The 16,729-nt window shown below is 43.0% G+C and overlaps 3 protein-coding genes across 4 annotated transcripts; all 3 read left to right on the top strand.

The window, feature by feature from the left end:
* The first annotated feature begins 1,220 nt into the window (after positions 1–1,220).
* On the top strand, positions 1,221–7,904 carry LOC148392506 (membrane-spanning 4-domains subfamily A member 4A-like). 2 transcript variants are annotated; one of them, XM_088387795.1, is made up of 7 exons: positions 1,221–1,360; positions 4,116–4,238; positions 5,030–5,331; positions 5,526–5,582; positions 6,065–6,274; positions 6,415–6,549; positions 6,748–7,904. In XM_088387795.1, exons 3-7 carry the CDS (start codon positions 5,035–5,037, stop codon positions 6,805–6,807), a joined length of 759 nt encoding a protein of 252 aa, XP_088243921.1. In that variant the 5' UTR covers positions 1,221–1,360; positions 4,116–4,238; positions 5,030–5,034; the 3' UTR covers positions 6,808–7,904. The 2 variants fall into 2 exon arrangements, with proteins under 2 accessions (XP_088243921.1, XP_088243922.1); XM_088387796.1 differs by having other exon boundaries at positions 1,226–1,360; positions 5,034–5,331.
* Positions 7,905–8,035: 131 nt separating this feature from the next.
* On the top strand, positions 8,036–12,697 carry LOC148392507 (uncharacterized). Its single transcript, XM_088387783.1, has 11 exons — positions 8,036–8,404; positions 8,510–8,620; positions 8,706–8,762; positions 8,843–9,016; positions 9,085–9,195; positions 9,529–9,560; positions 10,018–10,162; positions 10,453–10,563; positions 10,644–10,700; positions 11,622–11,780; positions 12,087–12,697. The coding sequence occupies exons 1-11, from the start codon at positions 8,258–8,260 to the stop codon at positions 12,303–12,305; spliced, it is 1,323 nt and encodes a 440-aa protein (XP_088243909.1). The 5' UTR covers positions 8,036–8,257; the 3' UTR covers positions 12,306–12,697.
* Positions 12,698–12,997: 300 nt separating this feature from the next.
* On the top strand, positions 12,998–16,723 carry polr3c (polymerase (RNA) III (DNA directed) polypeptide C). Its single transcript, XM_088387781.1, has 13 exons — positions 12,998–13,141; positions 13,304–13,450; positions 13,616–13,880; positions 14,064–14,326; positions 14,433–14,537; positions 14,612–14,785; positions 14,858–14,909; positions 15,011–15,071; positions 15,135–15,285; positions 15,567–15,668; positions 15,880–15,929; positions 16,003–16,152; positions 16,226–16,723. Exons 2-13 carry the CDS (start codon positions 13,304–13,306, stop codon positions 16,314–16,316), a joined length of 1,611 nt encoding a protein of 536 aa, XP_088243907.1. The 5' UTR covers positions 12,998–13,141; the 3' UTR covers positions 16,317–16,723.
* The last annotated feature ends 6 nt before the right edge of the window (positions 16,724–16,729 follow it).

The following is a 16,729-nucleotide window of genomic DNA, read 5'->3' on the forward strand; positions in this document are numbered from 1 at the left end:
AAAGAGCAAATACAAAACAAAACATTTGGGTAACCCTCTTTTGACCGCGCATCTTCTGTTTAAATTTTTTTCCGTCCATTTTGTGTCAGTTAAACATGTCGGATGCAAATATTTTCTATCTCTCCGCCCATAGTTGTGTTTTACGGCGCAGACTAAGCAGACATTGGTGATGTTGAATAGGTGCCGTGATGCTTTCCATTTGAGCACACAGTCGGCGCATTGAGCCGTCGTCACTTGTCAGGTGATGGCAAGAACGCGGACAAACATCACGGTCGCCCATTGTGCCGAAACTGCCCCGCCTCGGACTAACATCTCGCTCAGCTAATTCCAACGCAATGGACTGACTTTTGTGTCATTCGAAATGGTTTCAGTTTGGGGGTTGTTATTGGCCACCTTGCATGTAGGTGGAGCTAAGTAAGACTGAGGAGCGTGGAAAATTATACCACATATACCGTACTTGCCGGACTATAAGCCGCACCGGATTATAAACCGCACCAGCTAAAATTTAGGGATATTTCTTTTTTTTTTTCTTACATAAGCCGCACCGGACTATAAGCCGCACGTGCACACGAGTTTTTTTTACAAAGAAAGACAGTACATAGAAAGCCTTAACGTTTTAATAACATACTTGAACATGTCTTTCTAAACATTGCCTGTGACGCAGCAATAGTACCGCAGCAACGCAGAAGTGTGCATTAGCGAAGAAAGACTGGACACAAAGTTTTTTTAAAGCTTTAATAACATACCTTAACATTTCTTTCCAAACACTGCCTGTGACGCGGCAGTAATACCGCAGCAACACGGAAGTAACACAGCAAAGTCACTGAGACGCAGCTGTAATACAGCAGCAACACGGTAGCACAGCACGAACAGGGCTGGTTAAAAAAAACATACCAGTAAAAGTAAAAAAAGAGCCGTCTTCATCTTCCTCCTGTGCACTGAAACTATCGAAGTCTTCCTCCTTAGTGTCCGATTGGAATAGCGTTAGATATCCTTCGCCTCGCACTTTCTCAGTCTCTCTTTCGTCGTCGGTTTTATGCATTTCTTCGAGTGTGAAGAAGTTCTGTTCATGCTAATCTTATTCATGCACGAAGCGCTAAATTATATTAAACTAGCGAGCGACACGTATTGCTTTAAAGCGGCATCATACGCATTTCTTTTATCCCCCATAATGACAGTTTGTGTATAAAAGCTTCCTGTCTTCGTGTGAATGCGGGTGTGTGCGTGATGCGCGAGACGATCGCGTCTTCTTCGGCGCATTATCTCTTCTTTGTCTGTCTCGCTCTTACTTCCTGCTAGAGCGCCCCCTGGAGACCGGAGGCCGTAAAAATCCACAAGTACGCTCCAGAGTAGATACAAGGTAATGTCATCAACATCGACTGCCTTTGGCTTAAAAGCGGCATCATATGCATTTGTTTTGTCCCCCATGATGACGGTTTGTGTATAAAGGCTTCCTTTCAGTAATGTCCGTCTTGATCGCGTGATGCGCGAAATGTAAACACAAACTAGCGCGTCTTCTTCGGCGCATTATCTCTTCTTCGCCTGTCTCGCTCTTGCTTCCTGCTAGAGCGCCCCCTGGAGGCCGGAGGCCGTAAAAATCCATAAGTACGCCACGCCGCCGTTTAAGGTTCAAAGTAACCTTCTGAATAAAATGCATTAAAAGTTCACATTCATTACAACTTGTTTTTGGTGAGCAAAATGTCAGAAGAATTGAATTTAAATGCTGATTGATTGGGTTTTAATACAATGCAGATTACTTCACTGGTTTCTTTTATATCAAACAAGTTGTTTGATAACAACTTGTTTGATTTAAAAGAAACCAGTGAAGTGATTAAAAAAAGGAAAAACAAGATGAACTTAGTACAATTACAATGCAGATTGTCCAAACAGCGCCACTGCTTTGTGTAATCTCTGAGTGATATGGCAGAGTAAGAGAAAGGGTTTAGAGCACAGGTGTCAAACTCAAGGCCCGGGGGCCAGATACGGCCTGCCACATCATTCTATGTGGCCCGCGAAGACAAATTGTGCATGAAATTCGTGTGTCATTACTAGAATTGCAAATTGTCTTCACTTTTAATAATAGCTTTTTTTTTAAATATTTGACCAGTTTTTACTCGTCTGATTTGAAAACGAGTTATTTGTCAGTTTGTTTTGTAGCTTTTACTGTATAATAGTGTTAAGAGTAAAAGTGATCAAGTCATCACAAAAATCTCGAAAAAAATCTTATATAAGCCGCACCTGACTATAAGCCGCAGGGTCCAAAATTTTGGAAAAAAGTCACGGCTTATAGTCCGGAAATTACGGTAGTGTGTAGGAAATTTTGGAGCGCTGTTTTAATTTGTTGTGGAAATAGGTGATCGTCGGATTGGTGTTTCTCAACATGTGGCATTAAATGGCTCCATCTAGCGGTATGTGAAAGAATGACTGAATTCTGGGTAAAAAAAAGGTAAAGACCCAATGATTGTCACACGCACATTTGGGTGTGGTGAAATTTGTCACTGCATGTAACCCATCCCCAAAGGGAGCAGCAGCGGTGGCGTGTCCGGAATCATTCGGTGAATTAACCCCCCAATTCCAACCCTTAACGCTGAGTGCCAATAAGGGAGGCAATAGGTCCCATTTTTATAGTCATTGGTATGACCCAGCCAGAGTTTGAACCCACAACCTTCCAGTCTCAGGGTAGACATTGTTGGATTTTGTCCACAATTTAGGGAGCACGTTATCTGCCATTGCCAATCACCTGTTATCCAATTTACTCACTGCGTGCTCGTTTGATTTCTTCAGATTTAGGAAAATGCTAAGACACCGAAGCACAAATTAGACTTACACAGGTTGGTTGAGTTCAATCACAATTCTTGTTCAGACAGCTCTGTTTTCAGGAAAGTACAATACAGCGCTGGGCCCTTCAAGAGCGGAAAGTCTCCATTCAGAAAAGGCAACGTTCAAGGTTCTTTGGTTAGCTTATATCAGCTGCACATGCCAGTGTGGGCCGAGTTTGATGGGTGATGAGTCTTTGGGGTGGGGCAAGTTCGCCATGGGAGTGGGTGCTGGTTATAGGCGATTCGATGTGTGGGGGGGCTGTTGTCTTCCATCCCGTCTTTCGGCCTTGGCGATCATCTTTGGCCGAGTCCTTGGCTGGCTCCCTCTGGCGCCTGCTTGTTTTATCTCCACGCGACCTTCCTGTGAACATTCTTCTCCAATCTTGGACATACACTGTCGTACCTCATTCTTTCAATTTTGTCATTTTGTACGAAATTATGTTAGCTTTTGGCTGTGACATCATTAATCTATTGCTGTTCTTTTGATACTTCATGTCTTTGTTTAATCATGCTTCCAACCGTATCTTTTCTTTGTTAGGCAAAATATTTCCCTCTGTGCAGAGCGTTCAGTAGTAATCAAAAACTGGCGTCTAGCATTAGTCAAAACATAAGATACAATCAAGTGCTGAACGGTCAAGACGACTCTGGCCGTGTCCATGATTTAGAGAAAAAACATCAGGCATGCGTTACACAGTTCCTTAAGGGTCATTAAGCTATTTAGGCAATATATCAAGTCATTTGTTATTTCAAAGTGCTCAGAAATATATATCAGATCATAAAGTTATAAAAACCTTTCTCATCACCACTTATCAAAAATGTCTAGTTATGTCTTCTTTATTGATTTGGTGTGTAGGTATAATTATATGCTTAAAATGTTTCTTTTATTTATTTAATATGTGAATATACTTGTCTGCTTATGTACTTTATTCAATGAGGTTTGAGCATATCTGTTTTTGTAGCTAGGCAGGACTTTTTGTATTTTGACCCCATTTCCTTCAACATTCTACCACCAGGCCACTGAGCTGGTACAATGGCTTAAAGTTTTTCAAAAGTTGAAAAACATATGAAAATTCATATGTTTTAATATTACGTCAATGAACCAACACACTAAGTACATAATTAAAAAAGAAAAAAATTGATTTTCTGTTCTCACATTTTTTAAAAAAGAAAACTGAAATCTTTATATTGTAATGTTCCTTCAAAACTGTATTTTTAAAACTTTTATTGTTATTACTCTTATTATTATTGTGTTTTGAAAGTAATAAGACAATTTTTCCTGTTTTGTTGGGACGCGAGGAGTTAAAGCAGTTGCAGCTTTTGATTCCGCTTTCCCGGAACAAGTGGAAATGCCCCTGAGTCCTCAGACGTCATTCACCATTTGATCGGAGACTCTATTCCAACGTCTGAATCTACGAAGAAGTAAGTGACAACCTTTTTTTTTTAATTAATAGCAAACGTGAAGCGATTGTCCTTGTCGAGGTGTCGTATTTTCACCGCCTTTTGGGGAAGCAAAACTATGTCGCAGTTTGTTTTGCTGGCTCACGCTCGTGGTGGGATCGTATATTTACGTCAAATTTGGAGGTTCGGAGTGTTGATCGTCGCTGGAAAATATTACAAGATTAATTTTGAAGCTTTCAAAGTCCACCAACAAGCTTGGTGTGCCACGTTAAACTTTGGTTTTCGTTTTGTTTCTGTGGGCGTAGCATGGAGCGTGTTGGTGAGTCACTGCGCAGTAACGCGCGTTACGTCATCGCGTGCTCCATATTGGATGAAGCAGTTCCAGTCTGTAAAAGGAGGGAACAGATTAGAAAATACTTCTTTTTTCCTCCAACTCTGTCCTTTCGTTTATCCATGTATGATAATAGAGTAATGAAAATGTTCAAATTATTTGGAATTTCAACGTTTTGCCAGGAAATATGTCATTTCTGCACTGTAATCTTCAAAATCTTATTTCACTGTGAAAAGAAAATTTGCAATCTTCTACTCAGCCATTGATTATTGCCAAAATAATCCATAGATGAACTGATTATTTGAAAAATTGTTAGTTGCAGCCCAAAAAGTCTCCACCAGACAGACTTAATGGCTGCTTGGAAACTGCCTCCGTTTGTTTAAATTCAACCTTCAGCTGTTGCGGCCAACGTCATCCTAGCATCATCGTGCCGGATCCTTTATGCCACTTTGATTACGTTAAAATGTTGTCATTTTTCAAGACAGAATGGCGATAAGTGTGAGCAAGGCAGACGGGGTCACAATTCTGACATTGGCCACCGACCCCACAAGTAGCTGTCCCCCCCTGTGCCAAATCTTGGGGGGCCTGTGCTACAACCCCACGTGCTGTTCAGTGTCTCGACGCCTGGGGGGATTCATGGGGACCTCTCAGACTGTATTGGGGGCGCTGCACATCATGACGGGCCTGCTCAACATTGGGGTGGGAGTCATCCTCATGTGCACTGGACCTGGCTCCTCATGGGAAATGGACTCATCTGGCTACCCATTATGGTTAGGAACGCTGGTAAGAAAAAGTGAACCATTCGTTCATAGATAATGTAAAATATTAGGGCCTAACTATGTTTTTTTTCGGGGGGGTCGCAGAAAAAAAAAAAAAGATTACTGAGAAGCTTGGTTATCCAGGAGGAGCTCAGAGCAGAGCCGCCGCTCCTCCGCATTGAATTTTAATTGATCTCGTTGTTTTGTCGTCTGCTGCAGTTCATCCTCTTCGGCATCGTCTGCATTTTATCGGAGAGGTTCCCCAGTCCATGTCTGGTGAGTGGCGTTTCTCCGCTCATGCACAGACTCGTCATGTTTTATCCGGAAAATGTACAAATATTGTTGATGGAGCCCTGATGATTTTGCTGCAACATAAAAGCAGCAACAGTAGACACGTACAAAGTAGACAAGTTATTGTCACACATCAAATATAAATATAATTTCATTGTTCTGGAAAAAACATTTTATTTTAGATGAAAAAAATGAACAATTTGTAAAAATGAGAAACGGCGCAGTTACTTTTGAGGGGAAAAAAAACAATTCTATAAGCATCAATTGGTTATTTTCCTATAATAATAAAGGTCACTTTTAAAATAAAAAATATTTTTTCATTAAAAAGAAATCACAATATTATGGAAAATGTAATACATTTTTTTCTTCAACGTCAACTATACTATTTTACGTATTTTCTCATTGTTTTGTGAATCATTTATCTAATTTTTTTAAGAATAACTCATTTGTTCCTTTTTATGTCTCAGGTGATAGTCAACGTGATTCTGAACTTGTCAGGAATTGGCTTCGCCATCGCTGGCATCATTCTTTACGCCATTAACTTGTCCGACATATTCTTCTGGAACTTTTGCCGTGCTAACGATTATTACGACTGGTCCCAACCCACCACCAGAAGCCCGAGTGGCACTGAGCAGCAATACTTGGAGCGCTGCCTGAGGGGCAAGACTCTTCTACTCGTGAGTGCATGCTCCTTTTCTGTTTTAACCATTGTGGTGTTTTTTTTTTCCCTGCAACTGGAAGAATTGAATAAGTCATCTTTGTGGGATTTAAAAAAAAAAAAAAAAAAAGTCGGTATTCTTTTTTTGCGGTTGTGTAGATGCTGCTGAGAAGCATCAATGGCATGGCCATTGTACTGTGCGTCCTGGAACTCTGCCTGGTTATCAGCTCCTCCGTGTTGGCCATCAAATCTCTTTGTCGCCACGGCAACGGCGAGCCCCACCATGACCCGCAGGTAACCACCCCCTGTTGGCGGGCTCGCAAAACCATGTCCAATAACAGATGGTGCAGAACAAACAGAAAAAAGGGAAGCTCATTTGTTCTGGAAAATAAAATTAGTGATTTTTTTTTCTTCTATAAAAAGCTACGTATGTACGTGTGTGTTTGCAAAATAGAAAGTTAAGATGCCTTTTGTTGGTCTTGGGGTTTTTAGAGCCGTGACGAGCCAGAAGGTGGATACAAGCAAATTCCGGAGGAGGAAGTCGTGGCCTAACGTGCGCCTTGGTCTTCATCTCTATATACTCTTACATCTGCAATTTTTTAATAGATCTCAGAAAAGCATATCTTCATTCTTTTTGCACTTTGTTCAAGATTTGAGTTGACAAGTATGGCAAGTTCTCTCCCATGTGTCAATTGGGCACACTTCACCATCAATGCATTTTGAATGTGGTATACAGTCAAACCTCGGTTTTCGACCGCAATCCGTTCCAGGAGGCGGTTCGAGAAGTGAATCGTTCGAATTCCGAATCTATTTTTCCCATTACAAATAATGGAAAAAATTTTAATCCGTTCCAAGAAAAAAAAAAAACACATTTTTTAAGAATTTTTTCATTTGCGCATTTTCGTCTGATCGCGCAACTACAGCGCACTGCCGACCGCGCAACTGCACCGCGCTGGTCGCATTATTGTGACAGCTGTCGCTGAAATTTAGAAAATATTTTTAAAGTCCTGATGTACTTTCCAAAATATAAGTGGACCTCAGTGCGCAGGGAGCTTAATTTGTTCCGATCGCACAACTACAGCGCTCCCTGTCACATTGCTTTAAGAGCGTCTTTGTGTTTTAGGATGGCTTTACTGCTCTCACTTGCTTCCTTTGGAGGCATGATTAGAGTTGATGCAATCCTGAGAGTAACGAAAATACAATAACAACGAAGTCAGTCGGCATCCAGGCCGCGCGGTTGGGTTTTCTCGGGTCCTCTCGGCTCATCTCGCGAGGTTCGACCTCCGAAATTTGTTCAACAACCGAAGCAAAAAAAACTCGATTTTTTTTTTTTTTTTTTTTCCCGAATTCCGATTTTTCGAGAACCGGGACGTTAGAAAACTGAGGTTTGAGTGTATTTTAGACTGCTTGCATTGTATTTTCTCTTTTTTACATTAAGACTTGCTGACAAATAAATCTATAAAGACATTTGGGAATTATTTTTCCTGATTTTTATCAATACAGTGGACATATTTACCTTTTCACCATTTCCCCCAAGTACATTTTGGGGGTAAGTGCTAACGCTGATTTTTTTTCCCAGGAAAATGTGGTATATCTAAGATTATTAAAAAAAAGAAGTTAAATAAATCTGTGCAGTAAAGTGTGTCAAATATTCGCTTCTTTTTTTTTTTTTGCTCTTCAATGAACAACAAATAGTGGAAAACGAAGCCAAAAATTTCGCTCTGCATGACTGTGTGGATTATTTGGAAGGTTTTGTGCTCTTGAATGTGTTGGAGAATGAAATAGAAGCACATCCCTGTTCAAATGGCAGTCTTTTAAAATCCGCCAAATTGTTTTCATTTTCTCCAAGTGGTTACACAATTGTGCACACCCTTTTATAGGTGCTTTCGTAACACGAACGCGGGCAGGAACATGAGTCAATAAAGGAAGAATTGGGGAATTTTGCTCAGCATTTTTCCAGCTGATAGCAGTGTTAGTTTTTGCCAGGTGGGCGCTTTCATGCATGAAAAAGGCAAAGCCGTCTACTCAGCCTGGACTCGCGTTCCCTCATTCTTTGGGTTTGGGCTGCGAGGCCCGGAAGACGCTTTGGCTCGGCAGTGGCGACATGTCACCAGCCGACGCAGACGCGCGTCTCATCTCCGCCCTCGGGGTGAGAAAGCCGACCGCGCTTCTTTGCCTTTCTGTCACTCTTTAATAAAATCACACTCAAAGTTGTGATGTTAGCCAATAAGGTCTCTTTCTTGTTTTATCCCAGACGGTCCAGATCCTGGTGGGTGCGCTGAACATCGGGCTTGGGCCTGGGCGGACCAGCAGCGGACCCGCAGATTTGAGCGCTTTGGGGGCTGCCTACTGGCTGGGGGCTGTGGTGTGTCACCATGACGACGCATGCGCATCTTTCCCCTCTATGGAATGTTTCGTCCACTAATTGAAAATATGTTGTCTGTCGTCAGTTCGTGGTGACGGGAATCATGTCGCTATTGTCTGGACGCTTGCCGCCACCTGGCCTGGTGAGTCCTCAATTTTAACATTTTATTCTACTTCGCACTTTTTTTCTCTGAGTTTCCAAGGTAGTTTCGTTCTGTTGCAGAAGTGCTTTGCGGCTTTGCTGAACCTGGCCTGCGCTATTTTTGCTCTGGCCGCCTTGGTTCTGTACGCCGCCGATGCGGAAAACGCTTCCGTCCTGTGGATGTGCCAACCGAGATTAGCGGGACGACAACGGCGGCTGCACGCCGATTGCGCAACGGTGGCTCTCCTGGCGCAGGTGAACCTCCGCCAAGGAAATTGCGGGGATACTTTTGGTCATGATGAGGAATCTTGTTGGTCTGTCAGAGACTGCTGACATCTGCAGACGCCACTTTGACAACGCTGGCCGTCGTTCAGCTCTTCGTCAACCTCAAGTGTGCCGCCGAGGTCGTCAAGACTCTGGTCGTCGGGCGAGAGGTACTCGTCGCCACCCACCGGCCTGCTAATGACTTTCGAGAAAGAACCTGTGAGCTTAATGCTAACGCTAAATAGGATTCTTGTTGCAGCGCTTGAACCCTTACAGCAATATACCAAACACAATTAGTTAAACAACCGCATGGGGAGAGATCAGGTAGCAGGCTATTTTCTTTATCCTCTGTGTAGAACCACTGTACTAATAGCATCATTTGGAGCCAGCCAACATGAAAGCCAGGTAGCTTTTATTGTGAAGTCAAAGAGCAGACAGGAAATGGGCTTTGGCCTGCTCTTTATTGACATTTGATGTTTGTCCTTATCCACTTGCCCTCTCAGATGACATCTGGCCGACAGCGAAGAAACAGCAGGTAAGATTTCTCATTTGATGCTCACAAAACCTTCATGACAAAATAGTTTGCAAAGGAAAAACCGAGTATAAAAGTATAGAAAGAAAATCGAGAACTTTTCCAAAAACGGGCATTTTGTACAACCTGTTCCTTGAATTTTTTTTTTTAATTTGTAAAATACTTAAGTACTGTACTATTCCTACTACTCATCATCATCATTGTAAAATATATACTTTTCTTCTAAATATATGATTTTTTTTCTCCTCCAAAAATGTTGGCTTCGAGGAAGCAACAAAACTCTGAAGTCCTACATACTTGTGGTACATTTGTGTAAATATTGCCGAGTGCACCTGATATAAAGAAAAATTTGATCTTGAGTAACGCAAACAGACAAAAGCTGTCGCTGACTTTTGATTGACGCCGTCGAATTCCGATTGTGTTCTTCCTGATTGATTGCTGCCGTCCGTCATTCCTCCAGGATGTCTGTGACAGCAATGGGAGACAAAAATGTCGCTGTGGTGATGGTAGCTTCCAATCAAACAAGCGCATTGGGCTCCATCCAAAGTTGCGGCTGCTGCAGGCCTTGCAGGGTGTTGAAGGGCGAGGCCAAAGCTGTCCTCGGGGTAACTACAAAGGCCTATCACCTTATATGCACACTTCTTTTCATTGTACGATGATGTAATCGTATTACAATTAAAGAAGCGCAGTGTACAGCTTTAAATTATTAGTATTGTGTCTTATTCCTAGAAAAAGTACAGCTTTAATCTTGTAATATAATTTTCCAAACCATAAATAGTCTAAAACGGCACTTTAATTTTGTGACTTGCTGAATCATATTTCAGCAAAAATATTGTGCTGAATTAGGCTCGGCTAGGCTACATGCTATTTGGGTTGTTGCTAACGTATGTTGCAGACCATTCAGATTCTGGTGGGTGTGATCAACATGGGCTTGGGGGTGGGCAGGACACGGATACGCCCCGGTGACTTGGCCAGTCTGGGAGCAGCTTACTGGATCGGCGCTGTGGTAACGATGACTTTGGAAGCAGGCAAACATGCTGCCTTGAAATAACACCTCACTTTGCGTCTGGTCTCTCCTCTTTGTAGTTTGTCACTGCGGGAGTCTTGTCGCTTTTGTCAGGCCAGTGCCCATCTTGCTGCTTTGTGAGTACAGCCCAGATGGGCTCCCTCTGGTGGTAGGCAAATGAATTGCTGCCTAAGTACTGTTTAGTTGTATTTAACTTGGAAGTTCAAAACATTTACCATAGTGGCCCGAATATAAGACGGTGTTTTTTTGCATTGAAATAAGACTGAAAAAGTGGAGTTAGTCTTACATTCGGAGTCTAGACATTATACCCATTCACAACGCTAGATGGCGCCAGATATCTTTAAAGCGAATGCTGAACTCAACTCCCCAGGCCAAAGCGAACCCCTGTCACGAAGAATAAAAATAAAAATAGCGGTAGCATGAAGAAGAAAAATAAAAAATAGCGAGAAGAAAATTAGAGAAGAGATAAGAGAAAATAAAGACAGTTTTTGCATGATTTGAATGAGGCAAAATAACATGCTTTTTCTCTCGAATATATTGTTATAATCATTTGTTTCAGATGTACTGTAATTGTTTTCTGTATAAACATTTAATTTGGTGTTCAAAAGTATTTTTTCAAACTTGAGTCTTGAAAAAGAGGGGGTCGTCTTATAATCAGGGTCGTCTTATATTCGGGCCACTACGGTAATCTTAAAGAACGGTTTGTTTTGAGAGGTACAGGTACAATTTGTATTACCCTTTATGTGCCTCTCATTTTAATAGTAAATTCTTTAGTCATTAGTTTTGATAAGTTTCGGTGTTTCAGCACAGGAAACATTTAAACAAACCAAGGCGGCATAAAATGAGCAGAATTACTTTTTTCGTGTTTTTCAAATATACAGTTGAACTTTTTCCCCTCCCCAGTCTCTAAATGATTTTGTGTCAATTTTAAAAATACAATTTATGCAAAAAGAAATTACACAAACCTGTGATATAAGGTTTGGGTTACTGCCTATGAAAATGAAATCCCTTTTCTTTTTGTTGTTTGTTGTTGTCAGGCTAGTTTGACAGTGACCGTGAACGTGTTGTGTGCCGTGCTGTCCGTGGTGGCTGTGGTTTTGTACGCGTTGGACCTGGCGCCTCTGTCTGTGGGTTTGTTTTGTGGCAGCGGGTCCTGGTACGACGGCGGATGTGAAGAGGTGGCCTTGTACGCCATAGTAGGTCAACTTTGCCTTCCCGCCACCCTTCAGATAACAAGAATGGAGAAAAACATGCACACAGACAAATTAATATTCCTCTGTAAAGAATAACAAGTTTGTTGTTGCAATACGCACGCAGTCAGGCAAGATTGAAAATACTCTATCATTAATCTCTATTATCGGATCATTTTATTTATTCATTTATTTATTTATTTATTTATTTATCTTTACCAATTACTGACATATTTAATCTTCTCTGTTTCATAATGTGATGTTTATGGTTGAGAAAACATGCCATGCTGACATTCATTTTGAATCAATCAGAGGTTGACTCGAGGACTGGACATCACGCTGCTGATTTTGGCTGTTCTGGTGCTCTGCGTCAGCATCAGCATGAGCGTGCTCGCCGTTGCTGCCGAGCCGCCGACGCCACAGAAACGGGTCCTCAAACAATACACCAGAAAGTACATACAGTTGACAACTCAACCGCCGAATTGCTTTGGCTCGTTATGTTATGTCGAAGAAAAAAATCTGTCAAATTAAATGTATTTTCAAACTAAGAGTGCATGATATAATGATATTATGTTGGATTCTCAAGATGAAAAGTAATCACATTTTCAACTTTTGAAAATGAAATGTATTTTAGGGACATGAATAATTTGCTTTGTCGATTGGATTGAAAACACACTTTGTCATTTTGTCTTTGTTTTGCAGCCGGAAGAATTTGAAATAAGTCCAATTGGACTCTTAAGATTCTTGTTCTAAAAATAAGCGGTAGTATATTTAGAAATAAAAGTCCTAATATGTGTACAGGACGTTTAGGCACATAAAAATATTTTGTCAGCACCATAACTTCATGAAAAGCAGCATTCTGGATCAATACTGACATCATGGGAGCAATTGAACACAACTGCCTAATAAATGCCTCTTGGAAATGAAACCAAACAAACAAGTCTTGTGGCACTTTATTGATTCCTTTGGATTCTTACACACCTCCACCCACCCCGCCCGCCACTTTATCGTTCAAAAGAAAAAAATCTGAACAGAATAACAACGCGTCCTTTATTTTCTACCATTGAGCGTTTTAAAAAAAAACTAGGGTTTGAAATGTACATCATTGCACCCAGGATTTAAATTGAGGTAATAATAAGGGAATAAAATGTTTGCGTTGTTTTCGTTGAAGTGACATTCCCCCGAGTTTGAAGACTACGATTCCCACAGTGCACTTGGCAAGCGTACCCGGATATGATTACATTACCATTAGTGTGGCAGAACTTCCGGTATCCTCGCCGACATAGCGCAGCCCAAATAGTCTCTTGGAATTTACTCTTCACGTGTGAGGCACATTTTTAACATTAAACATTTGCCGAATTCAAAAGGTTTGTGATTACAAACATACATTGAAAAAAAGCTTTATCATAAATCACATTCTGAACGTGTTTCCCATTTCCAAGCCAATTCAACAGCATTTTTTGTTTTGTGGCGTTGGTATCTCGTCTTTATTACCTCAGATTTATTTTATTTATTTTATTTTTGTCAAGATGACTTCCCAGGAGGTACGCCTCTGCGGGCTTCTTCTTCGGGAACACTTTGGAGAAGTTGTGGAGAAAGTGGGCACACAGCTGCTTCGAGGTGAAGCGCAAAATCTGAGGAACATCCTTCAAGAAACTGGCGTCTCTCTGGACTTGGTAATATTTGATCCTCTTCTGATGATGCAAAATGTATCCCTAAATCGAATTTGGAGTAGAACGCTTTCAGACAAATGTAAACTGAAATTTAAAGGTAGTAGTTCTTTTGGGGGTTTATGTGGGGACGGCGCACATTTCATGGTCGTCTTGTGCTTGTGACAACAGGTGAAAAAGTCGCTGTGCGTGCTGGTGCAACACGGAACTTGTATGTTCAGCACTGGCCGCAAAGGTCTCGGCAGGCCCAGCGAGTATCGTGCCAGCTGCCATCTCATCCTGAGGATCCTGCGCTACCCGCGCTACATCTACACCGCCAAGACGCTCTATGGCGACACCGGCGAGCTCATCGTCGAGGAAATGCTACAGAGGGGTCGCGTTACCATGAGCGACATCGTTAAAGTGGTCGCCGATCGCCTCACACAGACCATGGAGGGTCAGTAACTCAACCACTAGATGCGATTTCCCGGACAAGATAACAACAATAACCAGCCTGTGTTTTACCAATTAGATAATGATAAGCATAAGTGTAGGAGAGGTGCGGAATTGCTTGTTCTTTTCTTAAAATATTCCTGTCTTGCAAAGTTTTCCATTGCGCTGCTTGCGTGTGTGGTGACAGAGGGCCAGAGTATGGATTACAAGGAAGTGTCGTCTGCCTTCTCCAAACTGGTGGAGACTCATTTCCTTCAACGCTGCCCTCGAGCGGCAAGCAAGGGTGCCGCGGATACGCCGGAAGCTCCCGTGAGAGCAGAGCCGCCGGCTCCCGAGAGTTTCGCCGACTGCTATTCGGTGCCGCAAGTGACGCTGGTAGGCCGAGGAAAGAGGCAGTTGGAGGATGCCGAGGAGCAAAGCGTTGCAAAGAAGGCCAGGATGGACTCTGAGGTGCGTCTCACACATCCCGCTCATATCACTTCCCCCAACGTGCCGGACGTCGGGTGTCTTTGCTCTCCGCCCGCTGCATCTTCAATACGTCGGTGTTTGTGTTCAGACTCACGGCGATGAGGGCATTTACTGGCAAGTGAACTTTGAGCGGTTCCATCTGCACTTTCGAGATCAGGCCATCGTCAGCGCCGTGGCCAATAAGCTGGACCAGGTCGGGCCTCGGCACACCCGCTCGCGTTGCACACGCCCGGATTTGACGCTTTTATGTGGGCTCTTTGACGTCAGACAGGCGGTGAGATCGTAAGGACCATGCTGAGGATGAGCGAGGTGACCACCCCCCCCGACGCAGCCTGCACCAAGCCCCTCTCGGCCAACGAGATCTTCAGATCGTTGCCGGCCGCCTACACCGTCCCCAGACAAGTGCTGGACCAGTACCTCACTTTGTTGGTGGATGACCCGGTACGACACCTTGCCTTCGCTCCTCACAGTCCCGATTTTGACTCACAATAAACATTAACGGCCTTTTTTTAGATGGAGTTTGTGGGCAAAGCTGGTGAGAGCGGAGGTGGGCTGTACGTTGTCAGTATCCTTTACTTCCCCAAAATGCTTGTTTGTCTAAATGTACTCTGAGAATAACTGGCAGCTAGTCCAGAATTGAGTTGATTTCCTCGACCGACGTGTCAGATTTGCACCGAATCCTTTCCAATCTCGCACGGGCCACGCTGGAGTCTGTTGTGCAGGAAAGGTGAGCTCGTGTTTGAAGCCTTCGCCTGAACTCCAAAACGGCCCCCTAAACCCATTTTGGCAGATTCGGATCTCGATCGGCGCGCATCTTCCGCCTGTTGCTGAAGAAGAAACACCTGGAACAGAAGCAGGTAGAGGATTTTGCCATGATTCCTGCCAAGGAGGCCAAAGACATGCTCTACACACTTCTGTCTCAGAACCTGGTCCAGCTGCAGGTAGAGCGCCCCACTCGCAGAACACCCTTCCCTTCCTGTAGCTGCTATCGTCTAACTACAATAGCTTGAAATTCCCTTCCAATGCTGCAAATTCAAAGCATTATTTTCAGTTTTGTACCAGCTCTAAAATGTCTTGAAATGTTGCGGTGGGCTTTGGTTGCTTACTTGGGGGCAAAAAAAATCCCGTTATCGCCGGCAACTTTGTTTTCCACGCAGTATTGCTCAAGCCCGGCCCGGTGCCGTCCTTGTCCGGATGCTTGACCGCTTTGTGTTCTCATCAGGAAATCCCCAAGACTCCAGACTTTGCTCCGTCTCGCACTTTTTATCTTTACACCGTCAACCAGCTCTCAACTGCCAGGATGCTGCTTCAGAACTGCTACAAGGTAAATGTGTAGACGTACAGCTCGAGAAAGGCGACAGAGTCAAAAGAGAATTCTGGTTATGGTGGTTCTTTGCGTATGGATATTTATAGACTATATAAAGAAATGTATAAGTCGCAAAATTTCCCGAGCTGTACATCATACGTGCTGGTCTCCGTATATTATACATTCTCGTTTTTGCCAAAATGAAAACTTTGCAACTGTGTGTGTGCAGACTGTGGCAAACCTCATCCACAGACGTCTGTTTGAGACATCCAACAACAAGTCAGTGCCTTGTCGTCCTCGTCGTCCATTCCCGAATGGCAGGTGGTCTCAGTGTGTGCTTTTGGCTTGGCAGGCGACTGCTGGAGAAGTCTCAGCGCATCGAAGCCATCCTGGCATCTTTGCAGGCCGGCGGGGCCGAAGCGGAACAGCTGACGGAGGTGGAGGAGATGATCACGGCTCCCGAAAAGCAGCAGCTGGACTCGCTGCGGCTTCACATTAACAAGTAGGATCGCCCGGCGTCACAGCGCGTCTCGGCTCCCGCCTGACGCCCTCTTGCGTTGCTCTTCTCGTGAAAGGTTGGATTCAGCGGAGAACCAAGTGGATGAAACCATCTTCCTGCTGGAAACTTACATCAACACCACCACCGCTGCCTCCTCCTCAAAATGATCAGATTGTATTCACAAACTGTGTCCAAACATCAATCAGGCTTTTATAGTTTATTGGAGCTAATTGCCCTTTTTTGTCCGGTTCGACGCCAATCGTTGTCCAGTAGAACCTGTTTTTTTTTTCCCTTTTAAAATTAATGCTTCATCTCATGTATCACCAATATTAGTTTTCTATTCCCACATTTGGCAGAGTAAGATTTGTTTGGGAAAAAAAAATCATGAATACATGAACTTTTTTTAAGTCCTTCCATGTGTACAATAGACATGAAATACAAGCAGAACATTTGACTGATTTACAGCAATCTGTCGTTTAACTTTACAACAGAGAGAAAAAAATACTTATTTCTTGTTATATTGCATTGTGTAATAAATAAATGGGCTGATTTTTGCCCATTTCAAAACAGGCCATTCCAT

Source organism: Syngnathus floridae, chromosome 10 (genome assembly GCF_059516105.1).
Source record: "Syngnathus floridae isolate MCC-2025c chromosome 10, RoL_Sflo_1.0, whole genome shotgun sequence".
NCBI lineage: Eukaryota > Metazoa > Chordata > Actinopteri > Syngnathiformes > Syngnathidae > Syngnathus > Syngnathus floridae.